At 40.9% G+C, this 16,806-nt stretch overlaps 1 protein-coding gene across 1 annotated transcript in view; it reads left to right on the forward strand.

Annotated features, from left to right (window-relative positions):
- The first annotated feature begins 5,492 nt into the window (after positions 1-5,492).
- Positions 5,493-16,806, forward strand: part of GALNT2 (polypeptide N-acetylgalactosaminyltransferase 2) — an 87,313-nt gene continuing 75,999 nt past the window's right edge. Inside the window, exon 1 of the mRNA XM_062489140.1 lies at positions 5,493-5,665. Coding sequence (XP_062345124.1) covers positions 5,540-5,665 — 126 coding nt within the window. The 5' untranslated portion in view covers positions 5,493-5,539. The remainder of the gene's footprint in view (positions 5,666-16,806) is intronic.

Raw genomic sequence — 16,806 nt, forward strand, 5'->3', positions numbered from 1 at the left:
TGTCATTTTTGCTCAGAAACAGACTTTTGTACTATGCATTAGCACACAGTGTTTACCCCTAGCCTCAAATGACTTACAGTACTACAGCTGCACTCTACGGCTATGTAGTGTTGCTCAAGAGGACAGGATGGAATTTCCTGCCTCATCTCAGACCGTAGATCATCAGTCTTTACCTCTTCTGGCAGCTATGACCTTCGGAATTTGGATAATTACAATGAAGGGGTGTCAAATTACTTCAAAGAAAGCCGAGGTTGTTGTTTCAGCAAGTCTCTGTCCATTGATTCTCTCTTTCATCTATCATCACTCTCCTATGAGAGAGACATCTGAGCCATATCCATTTTGATATCTGATCAGCAGCCTACAGAATGCTGCAAGAGGTTTGTTTTGTTCTGTTGAAGTTCAGTCCAATGTGCAAAGTGACTCAGGAAGAATAGCTGGCAGTAGGACTGCAGTTTGTACTAGCTTCTGCCATCTTTAGCTGGAAGCCAAGCAAGGGCTGAATTGTTCTTTCTTTGTATTCACCACCCATAGGAAAATAATCTGTTTCCTTTCTTTGTAGAACCAAATGACTCCAAGGAATGTTAAGCCTTAAACTTTATTTAATAGAGAGGAAGGGTTTCCAGATATGGATAATTTGCCTTGAAAGAATGAGGGCTTAAGCTGATACTTCAAACTCACATGTGAAAGTGCAGTGTTTACAATTTCTGCTTCACATGATGTAATGTGTTGATCAATCTCTAATGTGGAAACATAGAAGCATAAAAGCAGTGCTATTAGAAGTAGCCATTATCTTATGCTTTAAAAGAGAAGATACTACCTTCTCAAATTCAGAGTCTAGGAGGAGAGAGCTTTAGTTCTGCAATGCCCAAACATATTTGGACCTTGCCTGACAAACCCTGTGGTCAGGCACGGTGACACGCTGTTTTCAAGGTAAAATGTGCATGTACAATATTGCTGCTTGGGGTTTTAACAGTTCAAAAAACATTCTTGGAGGGTAACAAGATTCTCTGGAAGTGAGCCACTTTTGAATGCTATTGCCAGCACGTCTTCCTACTCTGGGTAGCATCAGAAACTCTGCTGAAAAATTAAACAAACATAGTTCTTGGCATCTAAACAGATGGGAAAGGACATGTTGACTCCCAAGTCTTTAGCTGAGGAGGTAGTCTGTTTCTCATTGTTACCACTGTGCAGTGAGGAATTGCAAAACACCCACATAGATTTTCAGACCTGCTAGCTGCACTTAACCTTTAATCCTGCAAGTACTCAGCCATAAGCATATAATTTTAAATGTCTGAGTAGTCCAACTGACTCCAATGGGAATATGTGCTGAATGAAGTTAAACATTTGCATAGATGTTTTCAGGATCAGGATCTTTTACTACAAACAGGATTCTAGCATTACAAACATACTGGGCTTGAGCTCAGTCAAGCTTTCAAGCTATTACTAGACCTATATCCTCTACAGATGTATTTAAAATGTCATGTTTATGTGTGATTTCTGTGTTATATTTTTATGTTATTATTTCTGTGTTTCTGTGTTATAAATCCCCTACATTAGGCTAATAAGTAACCTTTCTCATGAGAGAGGAGAAATTATTTACTTTGTGACAAAACTGCATAGATTTGAAAGAATGTAATATGAACTGGGTCACCTATGTTTCAGCTTCCATGCATCAAAGAGGTTGCGACATCTTCATCAGTTATATTTTTGCCTTTTAAAGTCTCTTAATCCTATTTTCTGTGGATCTGGTCTGAAAATCCCTCATCCTGTTTTTGCATGGACAAGATTGCTAATATGAGTAACAGACTGACTCACTTTTTCCTGAAGGTGAGGACTGCTTTCCATTCACATTGCAGAAGGATTTGTTCACCTTTGACTAGATCATAAAACTTCAGAAAAGGATGAGCAACTTTTGTGTTGTCTAAATGAGTCTCGTCAGGGTTGTGGCTAGTTTTGTACCCATTCTCATATGAGTTCAATGATGTTCCCTCTGGTTTACATCTTAGCTAACTAGATCAGAATTTTGTCCCTCTCAGCTAGGTGTCTAGATTGCAGATCAAAGGCAAAGTTTTGACGATTCCTTCTGCAATTTTCACTCCCATTTGTACTCTCATGTGCTTGATCTCTCTTTTGTTTAAAGGGCTGTGCTTGATACAGAAGCATTTATATTCTGTGAATCATTCTAGCAATGCTGCTTTTAAAATATGCTAATATTATCTTTTGAAATGCACTGGAAAAATAATTTTAAAATATCTCACATTTTTCTTGAATTCCTTCTCTTAATTGAAGTGCATTTTTTCAGTTTTTCTTTGCTGACTAAACATGTTAGGACTTTTGAGGTAAAGAGATGTCTTTATGCAAATGCATTGTAATAGAACAGGCAGCTTTACCTAGAGTTAAATCAACGTAACATTTTCAATTCTAAACCTCTGTGTTTTCTGTGGTCTCTGAAATATAAATGATTCAGGATGAAATCTGCCAGATTGGGACTTTGTCCAAATGTGAATAATTTGGAAAGGCTTGAACAAAACTGGTTCAGCCAGTTCAGAATATCAGGAGAGTGGAAAAAAAAAATCTAAATAGACCCTTACAACCTTTTTTTGAGCATTTCTGTAACTTTATCAGCAGAAGGCTGAAAATGAACTCTGACATGGAAATAGCCTTCCTTGAAGTAGGCATGTATTTGCTTGTTTGAGAAGAAATTAGTTTTGATTTGACTGAGTTATAAACCTTTGAGAAGTGCATTTGGGCATGTATGCTGGATTATTTCAGTAAGATTGTGAGGTGTGCAGCTATGGAATAATTTTCTATTCATGCATGGCTAGCTAATTTTGCTGGAAAGGGAAAAATCTATCTAAGCACATTGCTAAAATCAGTGAAAATACCTGCGGCTGCAGGGAGACCTTTGAAGACCATCCCAAGATATCTAAGACTATGAAAAGGGCACGAAAAGTTCCTGTAGGCTTTGCAAGATGTTTAAAGACTAAGTGGTCTGCAGATTATGTAAAGTTAAATGGGATCATGCTTCACTTAGCACACAAAAGTGTATGATGTTTTCTGTGGGGACATATGTCATGCAAAGCACCCTTTCGCTCAGCAGATCTGCCCAGTGAAGGAATCCCCCAGCAGTGGGGAAGCTGCTTCTCCTCTCACTGTAGAGCTCAATAGGTAGGAGTTTATCAGGATGTTCCCAATCTTGGGTGGCTCTGATTTGTATAGAGAACCTTCCCAATGGAAATTTGGAGTGAGATGTGCGTATGTGTGTATGTGTGTGCATGTGTCTTTTTAGATGCAGGCACAGTCTGTGATTTTGCAGGAAATGCTCTCACTTGCATCAGACATATTCTGGATAAATCAAAAGCTCTCATCTAGAACATCTCTGTGTCTCCTGGCAGCCCGTACTCTCCAGTGTACGTCACTTCAAATAGATGCTAGCTATTTGGTTCCAAAACTTATACTTTGCCCAAGCTGGGTGTCTGCTTCCAACTCCCTCCAAAACTTAATTCATAATCCTCAGTTTATTGAAAGATTCATTTGCTCTGAAGACATCTATCTCTTTGTTTTACACACCCTGACTGGATACTTATTTGGAATTCCTTCCTCTGTCTTTTTACCCATGCTATCTCTCCAGCAGTGCTCTGGCAGGTGGGAAGGTATGCAGTTATCCCCTGATATCTCTGCACACCAGACAACTTCTGCCCAGGCACTGCCAACACTGACACAATTCACCTTCCTTGACAAGACTGTCAGTGGAGTGACTGTGCTGGTGAGCGGGTGAGTTTTTGATGCCATTTCTTCTAGCTGCTGATTTTTTTTTTTTTTCCTGCTTATGGAACAGAATTTATGCTAGACCCCCTGGCCACGTCTTGGTGAGCAGTCTGCTACAGAGGCTCTGTAGCCACCAGTGTGGCTGGACTGGCAGAGGCCTGACATTGGTTTGGAGACAAGGAGAAATGTGGGGCACAGTCAGAACATGTGGGAGTAAAACAGTCTATTGATAAAACACAGTGAGATGATAGAAAAAAAACAAAAAAAACAAAAAAATATTTCAAAACCAGGAATGTTCTCCTTTGAGTGGATATTATGCCTCTGAAATAGAGGTGCTCTTTAATTGTTAGATAATGTGTCTTTTGCTAGTTCTGTGTTCTCATTTCTTGATGTCTCACAGTGGGATGAGATAGCAGCAAATGCTGAACAACAGGAAACTCACTGTCATGAAATAACAGCAGCATGAGCTGCGCACATGCGAGTCAATGAACTAGTGACACTGTCTGTCTGTCTGTCTGTCCTGGGGTGTTCAGGGGTGGAACTGGGTAAGTAGAAAGAAAGATAATTTTACCAGACAAGGACCCCACATCAACAGATCAGCCTCCAAGGCAGAATCCCCCAAAGATCCCTTTAGGCCTGCATTAATAGTGCTCATGCTTCCAGACTGCTATAGTGGTGACTTCAGAAGTGCAAGCAGAGCAGGTACGTGACCTCAGTGGGATGGTGGGCTGTTAGGTCCTCAATGTGTCCCATAGGGCCATGGAAAAATCTCTTCAATAATGTCATGCAGAGGGCAGTGGACATGCCCTGACACGACTTTGCTTTCTGACCTTTGAGGCTTAATGAAGACCTGCCTCACTACCTACTTCAAGTGACTTCAGGGACAGCACCTTCATAAAGAACATTTTCCTTTCTGCAAAGAGTCAGAGGCACAACTTGTGTTGTGGTCAGTCTGGAATTTCTGGGCCCCTGTGATTCTCTGTGTGATCATCCAATATGAGTGGGGGAGCACGACAACTCCGAAGAGGTGAGACCCACACACTAGCGCTGTATTACGGTTCTCGGAGGATGCACTGAACGAGGGCTGAACCAGACGCTATGAGCCCGGAGCCCCCCTCACGTCCGAGGTGCCGCTGCGGCACTGCCCACGGCCCCGCTGCGCAGGGACCCCGCGGGCTGCAGCAGAGCGGGCACGGACACTTCGGGCTACGGCAGGCGGGGGGCGCAGGGCGCGGACCGGGGCCAGTCTGGAGTTTTTGCGGTACCGAGAGTCTCTGTGAAACCGGCCAGTATGAGCGGGGAGGGAGTGGGACGACTCCCAGCAGGAGAACCCGCACAGCCGCGCAGTCCCGCGGTGCCCCGCCGCCTCAGGGCGGGGAGCGGCCTCCCGCCCGCCCGCTGCCCGCCAGGCGCGGCTCCCGCCCCTCGGGCCGGCTCCGGCAGCGCCCGCGGAAACCCGCGGCCGGCGGGGGGGCGTGGGGGTGCCCGGCGGCGGTGCCGGTCGGGGCGGTGCCTGTGCCCGCCCTGCGAGGGGCGCGCAGCCCCCGGCCCGCGGGCGCGGCGGAGGCGGCGGCCCGGCGTGCTGCAACCATGGCGACGGCGGCGGAGCCGGCCCGCCCCCCGCGGGGCCGGGCGGCGCGGGATTGGTCGGGGGGCGGGCGCTCGCCCTCTGCCCCCTGACCCTGCGCGGCGGCGGCAGCAGCGGGAGGAGCAGGAGCGGAGGCTGCTGGCGGCCGTTTCCTGGTGGCCTGGCGGCGGCGCGGGAGGGAGGATGCGGCGCAGGTCTCGGCTGCTGCTCTGCTTCGCCTTCCTCTGGGTGCTGGGCATCGCCTACTACATGTACTCGGGCGGCAGCGCCGCGCTGGCCGGCGGCGGCGGCGGAGGCGGCAGGAGGAAGGTGAGAGCTCAGCCCGGGGAAGGTGCTCCCGCTCCCTGCCCCGGCGGCGGGGCGGCGCGGCCGGACTGGGGGCAGCGCTGCGCGGCCTCGGGCTGGGAGCAGGGGCGGCGGGCGGGGGGATCTCTTCACCGCCGCTCGATTTCAGGAGGCGTGAAACTGCCCCGGGCTGCTCTTTCCCCCTTCCCTCCCACCCTTCTCCAGCCAGCTTCCCGGAGGCAGATGGCTTTCTTTGTGGACTTCAGACCGATTTCAGCCCCGTCGCGTCGCTCCTTATCTAAGTGCGGCCGGCCCCGTCCCGGGCCGGGGGAAGCTGGTGTGGGAAGGGAGGGTGGGGACGGCCAGGGCTGCGCTCCGGGGCGGGGGGGCCCCGCCTGGCTCCGCTCCGCTCCCGGCACGGAGCGGCTGCCCCTTGCTGCCTTCCCGGCCGGCACCGGAGTCCTTCGGGCTCGTGTTCCCGCCTAGGGAGCACGCGAGGATCCGAGCTGCTGATGCATTTCCCCTTTGGATGCACAGCGCTTTCCTTTCTCCTTAGCGCTGTGCCTGAAAGATACCGTTTTCCGACCGGTTTTGCAATATTCCAGGAAACTGCCGGATTTGTCATGTTTTGTGTCTGTGGCTTGGAAGGTCTGTCTCTTCCTTCTTATAACAGCTCATGTTACAAGTGTTACTAATGTTCGAGAAGTTCCCTGCGGACAATACATGAGTAATATTTCAGTATTCTGGCCGTCAAGTTATTAAATAGATTTTTCAAGGTGTTGTAGTAATTCATCGATCAGGAGCACAGCTGGAAGTTAAGCACATCGCAGTTCACGTTTCTGTTAATCAGAACGGGGTTTTGTGGGAAGTGGCAACTTTGCCCACTATATCTGCTTAGAAAAATAAAATGCTTTTTCTTTTGTGGTGTTTCCCCCGCAATAAAGATTAGCAAAACCAAGAGCTTTTAGAAACTGTTGTTTAAGCCTTTTATTTTGAAATATGGAAAGTGTAAAGCATCTCATAATTGCATAATTTTTTACAAAGAAAAAACCGAAACAGACTAGGGGAAGAGGGCAATTGAATGAAGTGCACTACACTTGAATGGTGTTGTTTGCTAATAGGTTGCCGACTCCTGTTAAATGAAAAGTAGTGTTTTATAGGTCTAGCTGATATACAAAAAGAGGAATATTTTTATGTTTCTTTGATGCAGTTTGGTTCATCAATGTGTGTATTCCTTGTGAAATAAATGCTGATGACTAGTTTATGTGTCAGGTTTTGGAAGCAAATACTTGGATGGCTACTTATGTGAGTAAGGGTCTACAGAATGAGTCACTGCTTGCTGATAGTTGCCTTTCTGTCCTGCTTTTCATTCTCTCTGCACCTTAGGAATGTGTTCAACAGCAACTTTTGATGTAATATATTAAAATAAGTGTAAGTATGTATTGCCATGTACAAGCTCCTGGTCCTTCAAAGTAGATACAGTAGCAGAAATAGATCAAGCATGTGATTGAAAGTAAGGCAGTAACCTAAAGCCTTTCTTGAAGAACCTCTGGAGTGTATTTAGAAAGTAAGAACAATCATACAGTGCTGCTGTATAATGGGATAAAGAAAAGCTATCAAGGCAGATGTCTCTGCAGATAGGGAAATATATTTTTAACTCTTATGGTGTGTTGTTACATTTGGAGTTTCCAGACAGATTTGCAATTCTATTTTTTTTTTTAATTTTCAGTTTTTAAAAAATTGAATTAATTTTTATTAGTTCAATTAATTTTTTACTGCTGGGGAAACTGCAGTGTGGGGGTAGTGATTTGCTCAAGGTGACCTAGAAGACTTGGTGGGAATAAAATAGGAAAGAAACCAATATTTCTGAGTAAGAGTCTGGTATTTAATCTGCTAGAACCTGTTGCTGTTTATTATTGTTATTAGTAGCAGTTTTTCCTATGGTTTTAAGAGATCAATGAGCCTGTTACTTGCTTTGGTAGCACAATTTGGTATAATTCTGCACAAAATTTAGTAAACCTTACTGGTCTGGTTAATTGGGAAAGTTTAGAAAGGAGAAGATAATGAGATATTTCATTGACCTGAGTTGAAACCTAGTGCTGTGTTTAAAAATACGCAAGTTTAAAGCTAGGCCATGGTAAGAAAGAAAGTAGGTGCTATGACCACAAGAAACAAGAGGGGAAATTAACTATTATATGTGGATTGGTGATTTAGGATTCTATTTTCTGTCAGTGAAGCGTAAAATTTAATCCCAGGCTTCAGCGTAGTTTAGCAAATGTAAGTAGAGGAAGATGTGTGTAGTGTAATAGCTTTTGAATCTCAATAAAAGGCTTATTAACTTAGTGTCAGACAGTGGTGTAAAGCAAAAAAACCACAAACTATCTAAACTTATGAGCAGAAACCCTGACTTAGTAAATTTTTTGATGTGTATGACTTCATATAGTCCTTGTTACTTGCCCACTGTTTCAATATAATGGAAACAGAGTTGCTTATAGGAGAACACAGCTTTTAATAAATTGCAGTCTCTGCCGTTTTCAGTCTACAAAATTACAAAAAACCAGGAGGGGATAGTTCTTAATTTGTGTAAGTAATTTGCATGTTAATTACAGATCTGGTTGTGTAAACAGAATGTGTTTTTCTCTAAGGATTATCTTTTTCTTTTTTTTTTCCCCCCATACACAGACCTAATGTGTTATTCAGACATACTGGACTTGTTTGATATGGCACCCAGTCCTGTGAGGTGTTGAACAGCACCAATTCTCTTTCTCTTCAGTAGAATTGAAGGTGTTTGCCCTCTGCCAGGATTGCACCTGAGCAAAAGAAAAGAGTGATTTTTTTTTTCTAATTTGCTTTTCCTATTAGAGTAATGTCAGGGTTAATCTAAGTTCCTGCTTATTTTGGTTCTTCATTTACAACCTTTCTAATAAGACCTGAGAAGCTGTTTGGATGTTGCAGTGTATGGTACAGCCTTGATAAAGTTTTTGGCCCCTCTCAGCAGTGGTGCAATCCACAGCTCTGTGTGCAGTATATCGGCCTGGTAAGGTCTGAGACATGAAAGAGTCTAAAGCACACAAAGTACAAGATGTCTCACTGGTAAATGTGTAGATAATAATGATAATAATAAAAATAAAGGGAGGGTGCAATGCTTCTCATTCTGGACTGAAGCATAAAAACGGTAGTATAAAGAAGTGATCTATCCCACATCTGGAATTTAGTGTGTGACAACTTTTTTGTTTTGTTTTTTTAATGTCTGCGTGAAAAGAAGCAAAAAGTAGAATCAAAGCCTTTCATTCAAGATGTGCTTGACGGGGACAGAAATGTTTTGGCCTTTTTTCCCCTTCCCTCCAGTGAATCTCCAATCAAAATTTTTGTGAACATGAGAGAGCCATGTTCAGTTGACTCCTTTTCCAGATGGATCACCGAGTTGTAGATTGGGAAGAGTGAGTGTGATTCACATGTCTAAAGGTTAGAGAAATGCTTCCCATACAGAGGCTGTGACAGAGAAGAGAGCAAGTTGCAAGCCTAACAGCTGTGAGACTGAAAAAAAAAAGTGGTCTACTTTTATGTTCACTAAATGTGTTTTATATTAAAAAGCCTTTGGAGTGGAGACTGTAAGTTCCCTTCTTTTCATGGATGAATTTCTTAACCCAGAGCAAAAACAGTTCATACTCTCTGTCTCAGACTTGCATAAAAATGGAGCAGCTTCTGCAAGATAGTTAGAAAGCCAAAGTCATCCTGATGTGATTCCCTTCTAAGACTGGTGTGAATTTGTATATTTGTCACACAGATTTTAAGTTCTTGAACCACTAAGCTCTTACACAATAGAGGGACTGGACTGAAATCAAAAAGAAATTAAAAAACTCAATGCAACAAAACCCTACACTAAAACCAGCCGAAAACTCCAGCTGATTTCTAAAGAACTTGCTCTTCTAGGCATTAAGAAAGTAGCCCCATGTAATTGAGCCCTTCAGCCTGGGCAGAAGAAGGTCTGCATCTTGTTGGAAGTGCCGAATGCTTTGCTGCTGCCAAGAGTGAAATCCTCAGAGTCATCCCCAGAAGGAGATCTGTGGGTGGAATGGATTTATTGGTGAAAGCTAAGGCATTCAGAGAAGCCTGCAAGGTTAAGCCACAGCTAAACCAAGGTTTGTAGCCTTCTGGATTTAGGTGCCAGAGTGCTGACAAGCTTTTGCATTTGTTGCCATGTAAATAATCTAAGTTGTTTTTAAGTGGAATCTCTGTCATGTTCCACCCTATCTAGAAGAGAAGGCTAAAAGCAATATTTCAACAAGGTGTGATGGATCGCTTTCACAGGTAGTTCCTAAATATACAAATATTTTTCTTTTTCATCAGCTCCACCCCCCTGAAAACCAAAACCCCAAACCGCCTTGCACTAGAAGGCTGTTACTCTTGTCTCACTAGATTTATTGGGTGTAATGGAATGAACTGGAGAAATCTAATTTAGGGCTAGTTGGGCCACAAGGAGGCAGGCTTTTCCTGTGGAACTGGTCTGTACATAGTGCTAGTTTTCCCTTCCCTTTTGTTTGTTTGTTTTTTTTTTTTCTTTTGGAGCAAACTTTAGATAAGTGACTGTACTGCAGCTAGCTGAGGTGAAATAAAGCTGAAGGTGAAAGGTGATGCTTCATACAGAGTATGTGACTGATTACAAATGTCTCAATCACTGGGTGAAGCAAGCCTTGTAACTTCTTGTTCTGCATGGATAAAGCTTTAAAATAACTTTTCAGCATACACAAAGCTTTCCTTTCCTTATTTTTTTTTAACCCCTCTACTATTTCAGTTACTGTTAAAGGAGGCTTTTATTGACATTGAACGTAATGATGCACATAAGACCCTTCCTCTCTTTCTGCATAAACTACAGATTTAGTGTACCAAAGTGGGTTTTTTTATGGTTTAAGTGAGGAAGAAAGGAAATGTATGTTAACTGAAGTTCATTAATCTGTTTATGTACAGGTTGAGTGTTTCTCTTGAGGTATATGAAACAAGGGGGTTAAAAGTACCCATGTCAACTCTTTTGGTTTCTTTTCATCACAGGAAGGCATTGACTGCTTTAATTTCTAAATATTGTTTACTTAGATGCATCATTTTTAATGTAACTTTAGTCCTTTGTCTTGTGACCTTGAATATGATTTCTGATACCTTGATCTTGGGACAAGTGAAGATACCAGAGGTTAATAAAGTCAAGTTGTCATATGTCCTTCTCTGTATCATTCACTTCCTAGAAGGTCCAAGGAGATAGAGAAAGATGTTCCTTTATATAACGGGTAACAGTTTCTGCTAATAGATCTTTCTTTTATATGATTCTGTAATAAATGGGAAAGAGATTAAATGCTCAGGCACTTTGATAATAAATCTGTCCTCTCACTAGAATGTAAATGTCATACATGTATATTTTCTTAATCTAACATATGTCAATTGACAAAATTACTGTCTTGGCAATTCAGGCACTTATTTTTATGGATTACTTAATAAAACTTAACTTTGGGTGCAATGAAAAGGTGGTCTATTGCAAATTCTGTGCAGTCTCTTTAGGTCTGTAACTGTATTGGGCTATTATCTTTTCCTCTCCTTTTTTAAATGCTTCAGTGAGTGAGTTTTTTTTGTTTGTTAACATTGAGTAATTAGTTCTTTGCTAGAAGACTTGTGTTGTCCCCTGCAACCTGCTAGGTTAGAAACTGATGACTGATACAGATGCTATGGCTCTTGGATTACTGTTAGCTGCTTGTTTCATAAATGCAGAAGTAGAACAGGGCCGTAGATAGAAGGGGTTGGAGAAACAGTAATTACTTCTTTGGTACTTTAATACCAAATGGGGTAGTCAACCACCTTTCCCCATTATTTTTCCATTTTATGTGGGTATTATAGTAATTTGCTGTTCTTCTGTGTTGTTCTATTGCTGCTGTGGTTTGCTGCTTTTCTGGGATCTCTATACCAAGGCTGTAAGTTGTAGTGATATCCTTCAACAGATACAGTTTAAAAATTAGGTAGTCCACGAACTAGTTGTGCATGTGTCTTATCTGTTTTTGTGATTTGAGGTGTATTGCAAATAATTGCCCATCATTTTTTCCATGTGTTCTAGACATTTCCAAAAATACAACATAAAAAGTGGTATAATAGCACTTTTTTTCTAATTTAGAAAAGGCACAATGACTTCATGTGAAAAAAAAATAAAAATTACAAGATTCATCTCAATGATGCTGCCTCACTTGTTCTTTAGACCAATCTAGAATAAAAAATATAACCCATGTAAATAAATCTTATCAAACTTAATTCTTAGCCTTCAAAATTACATGACTATTCCACATTTTTTTCCTTGGAAATCCTATTATTTTTTCCTCTTTTGTCTTGCCTGTCCTTTTAAGTTTTTCAGTGTGATGTGTTATCTAAGTGCTTGTGTAAAGCTGATAGTGTTTGGTTAAAATGATGGCAAGTCAGATGAGAGTAGTATTGCCTACTAGAAAGCTGCTTTCAATGATACTCTACTACAGAATAGAAGAGACATCTTTGTGATGGTACTGGGTGTCCCAACAGAGTGACCCTCGTTGCATGCCTAGAAGTTGTTTAAAAATAGTTCTGCCAAGCAGCCTAAAAAATGGGTTTGCTTGGCCTTTGATAGCTACATATAATTTATAATTTAATATACAGTACTTTTGGTTAAGTCAGCTTGAAAAGAAAACCTTTGAATACAGTTGGTCCTGTGAAGCTCAGGTGATGAACGTAAACTGCTTAAATTCAGTCAATGCAAATTATTTGTTTTAAGTTGATTTTTGTCCACTTTTCTTAAATGACCTACTCTTGATAGTAGTTAAGCTATAGTGGTACAAATCAATATATAGCTGGGTGGTGTACAAACAGTTTTTAACTTCCTGCCCAACAGGAAAATTGTTACTAAGTGTGATTTTTATTAGGACTTAGGAGAAGATGTGTATTGCTAAAATGTTGGCAATGCCATGTGTTGGCAAATCATTTGAATTCTAAAAATGAACCTGCAGGAAGCAGTGAGGCATTTGCAATTTTTTCAGGAGTATGGGGCTGAATGTCATTGCCCGAATATATCAGAATATTGTGGAAATGAAATATCAGTGTGGGTGTTACAGAAGGAAACGCTAAGCAGGTTGTTAAAATTACATATTGCCATCATGTAGTGCAAAGTGGTGGTATCTTAAGCTATATAAATTTCAAAACTTGGGTGCAATCTTTCCTGTTGTTTATTTTGGAATAAGTAAGGTGCCCTCTTTTCTGCTTTTTCCTTTCATTTAAGCTTTCAGAGGACTAAGAGATGGATTGAGGAAGGAAGATGGGGAAATTTAAGGGTCCACATCAAAATGTTTGGTTTGTGTGTTTGGGATTTTGAAGATATGGCATAAGAGAATCTACTAACACTAGAAATTGAGCAATTCTGTGGTCCCTCTAAGTCCATAAAGTTCTTTCACAGGAAGCTTTGTATGGTAGACCTTTCCTGATAAGTGGAAATGGATGTATTTTAATGTCTGATTTTTTTGTTTTTGTTTTTTGTAAACCTGTATCTTACTGACATACTCAGAGCACATGTTTACCTGTCATTCTCCTAACTGTTCATTTGCCATGTATTCTTACCATGAATTAAGCAGGCCTGCACTATTTATTGTGTCACATGAAGTCAATAATGATCAAGAAAGTGAAAAAATCAGGATCTGTTTTCTATAAGCTGAATCCCTTGTTGGAATGTAGCATATTTTAAATTTATATTTGGTTTATATATAGGATTTTTTTATTGTTTGTTTTTCTTGGATCTGTCACCTTGAATGTTAAAAGCTGTTTTTCTTCTGCAAAATAAAGGTGACTTGTCAATGTGACTGGCTTCTAGTGTAGACTGCTAAAATTGCTATCAAGACTTTTTTTTTTCCTAGTTCACCTGTCATATGTCGAAACTGTTTTATTTTTCCAGCTATCCCTTTTTTATACTGTGGTTTTGTTAATTGTTCAGGGTACCTGTATTGTTGTTTAAACAAGTTAAAATATGCTAGTTCAAATGGCTCCATCAATTGACAGGAGCACACTTTACACGTGTAAATGGACTATGAAGACAGATGTGGGTTTTGAGCTTTGCTTATGAAATTCAAATGGAAAAATAACAGGATAGTAAAGGAACAGCAAGTTGGAATTTTAGAGCATTCCATATATCTATGAAATTGCTATGTAGTGCAAATCAAAGGCAATAATTTGGGTTCCTCTTCTTCGTAGCTGTGGTCTCGTATGGAAAAAAGAGCCTATTGAAAAGGTTGCGAGTTCAGTTGTTAATAACTTTTCTGAAGTAGCAAAATTGTCATAAAACCTGGGTGCTTTATTAAGGGAAGCAAAGAGTAACTACAGATTCTGCTGAGTTCAAGCATTATCAAAGTGCACTGGACTGCCTGCACTAGGTAATCTGCTTGAACAAAAGAACTTTGGCCAGGGAAAGTCTATGCAAAGAATTGGCACCCAGCTAATACTATTGTGTATGAATTCTCAAAGAGCTATGATTTGATGAGCAGAAAATATTTTCTCCTTGTCTTAAGTTCCAAGCGTTTAGCCATCCTACGGATACAAGCACAGCTGAAACTTGTTACCAAAATAAATTTTTTCAATCTGGCCTGTTGGTTTATAGATGGCCAATAAATACACGAGTGTGTGTATATAATGGATATATGCTTTGGTGATGTGAAGGTTTTTAAGTTGTTTGGTTTTTCTCTTCTTACTTCTCTGATGTGAAATGGAAAAGTCTGTTCACTCAAGTACACTTTGATTCTCTTGGAATCTTGGTAAGGAAAAGGAAAGTTTTCTCCTCATGAAGTGCAACTGCTCCCAACTAATGGTGGACCAGCCTAGATACTTAGAGATTACCTTGTTCCATTATTGGGAAACATCCCTATGGCAAATGCTGCTGTGGTAGGTGTGCCTACCAGGAGTGTGGGGGTGATGGAATTGCAGTATCTCTCTGCTGGAATGTGTCAGTGTGTCACCAAATTAGGTCTGCAGATATTGTCCAGACAGAGTAGTAAGTTCTTGTTGCGGGTGGTGGTGTGGCTCCTGCTACAGTGGAATGCCAAAGTCCTTCCAGTTACTGTGGCAGACCATCCATCGACTGCAGCCTTGGCATTATCTGGGCGGAGCAAATAAGGGCTGGTCTTTAGTCCTCTGACTTGTGCTCTCACAACACGATGTGTTGCTTTGCCAGCAGCCACTGAAATGAACATGTGCTGTGTCATTTAGCCTCAACAAACATCAAACTGACCGTTCCACAATGTGGAATAGTTACAACACATATACACTGTTAGTGACTACTTTTTAAAGTTTTAATTAAGGAAATGTTCTTTTTTTTGTCCCACTGACACGGTATATATGTGTCTTTTGGTGTACTCTGAAGGTGCTGTGGGTGAACAATAATTGTAGCAAGTGCTGTAAGGACCTGGTGAGAAAGTTGGTGTTTGATTCCTAAAAGAGCAGAGAATCATTCTTAAAGCCTCTTAAATGGACAGATGTCTATCAAAGACAATGTCCTAGCCACATATGCTAAGCTATGTGCATTCTGCTAAGAAGTGCATCTTAAGAATTTACTGGTCTTGACAGTTAAATTAAAAGGCATTTGGAGTCTGAAAGAAGTATTTAAATGAAAAGTAGCAGGCAATGGGCTAGCAAATGTCAGCACTTCTTTATATTCTTAGTTTTAATGTTTAATGTTCAAAAAGTGATGGAGAGACTTGACTTATTTGTACAGCAGAAAGTGTGTCTGAAGGCACTTTTTTTGAGGGAACTTTTTTCCTCTGGAGAGATAGAAGTGCAAGTGTTGTTTAGCCTGGTAGATTTTTAGGGGGAAGATTGAACTGAGTGACAGATTGCCTTAACATATTTCTAAGTATTGTGGTAGCTCAAGGGTGGTATCAACCAAGTGTACACTGATTAGAGAATTTTAAAAAAACTTGAAAGATTCTCTGCGGTCTTGACTATCATGTTTGGTAGGTGAAAGGTGAAAGGCTTTGTAAGAATGCAGTATTTCTTGTTAAGGTACAATTTCTCAGTTATTCCAAATAAATTCTGAATATTCTCTAGTAAAAATAAGCAAGAGATTGATTTTGAAGTTCATGTTACCCTAGACCTAAAATATCTGTTTTTATACAAAGCAAAAACTGCTTGCTTAAAAATCCACTTTGGTTACCTACTGACATAACTAATGCCTCTTGCATCCCGGGAACAATAGTGAGAAAATCAAGGTGTTAAAATCAGCCTGCAGTCATTTAATGTTCTCTCTTATGTGCTTGCAATTCTGAGAGCCAGAAACTTGGGCAAAACCTGGGTTTTTTTATACACATGGATTATCATGGTGCGTGACTTTTCATTTTTTTTTCATTGTTCCCTAATGATTGCAAATGTTTCAGATTTAGTTGTTTTTTCTTCTTTTAGTTAAGCATGTAAAAAAATATTTTTTATGTTTTCAGAGTACATTTATTAGGTTGTCTATGTCTAGATAGTCCTTTTCTTGATAAATTTGGATGTCGTAAACTTTGTTCAACTGAATTGGAAAGAGTGGTGAAAAGATACCACCATTTGCTCAGGACACTTTTTAATGTTGCTTGTGATGTAACACTGTTTAGAGTCCTGGTTCTATTGTGCAAAAGATTGGTCTTAACAGGTTATTTCTACATCATGAACTTAGAAAAGGCCTTTTTCCCAGTCAGATTTAGATACCTGAGTGTGAATGTTAGCATGGTCATATGGTAGAAATTCTCATGTGGTTATCTCTTGCTGTGGCCTTTTACTCAAAACCAGACTTTTTTTGTAGTCAGCGAACTGTATTAGATAATTGGCTTTTATGGATTAAGTCTCAGTAATTGAATGGACTTGAAGAAATTATAATGTCCCAAGTTGTATGTCATATGGAAGAGATAGGTCAAGCTTTTTAGTCTTCAGCACTGAGGTATGATGGCACCTCGTGCTTCTTGCTGAGCTTACTAGAGAATGGATCTGGAGCTGGTTCCATAGTCAGGCTATGTAGGAAATATCTAGTGTCTAATCTTAATGTGGTTGATGCTGACCACTTCTGAAACCTTCAGTTCATGCATGTTCAGTTTGGTTTAGAATTGTGATATTGTAATATTTATTTCCAAGTGCAGCTTACAGCTCAGAGGTGGGCA

This window comes from Cinclus cinclus, chromosome 3 (assembly GCF_963662255.1).
Source record: "Cinclus cinclus chromosome 3, bCinCin1.1, whole genome shotgun sequence".
Classification (NCBI taxonomy): Eukaryota; Metazoa; Chordata; class Aves; order Passeriformes; family Cinclidae; genus Cinclus; species Cinclus cinclus.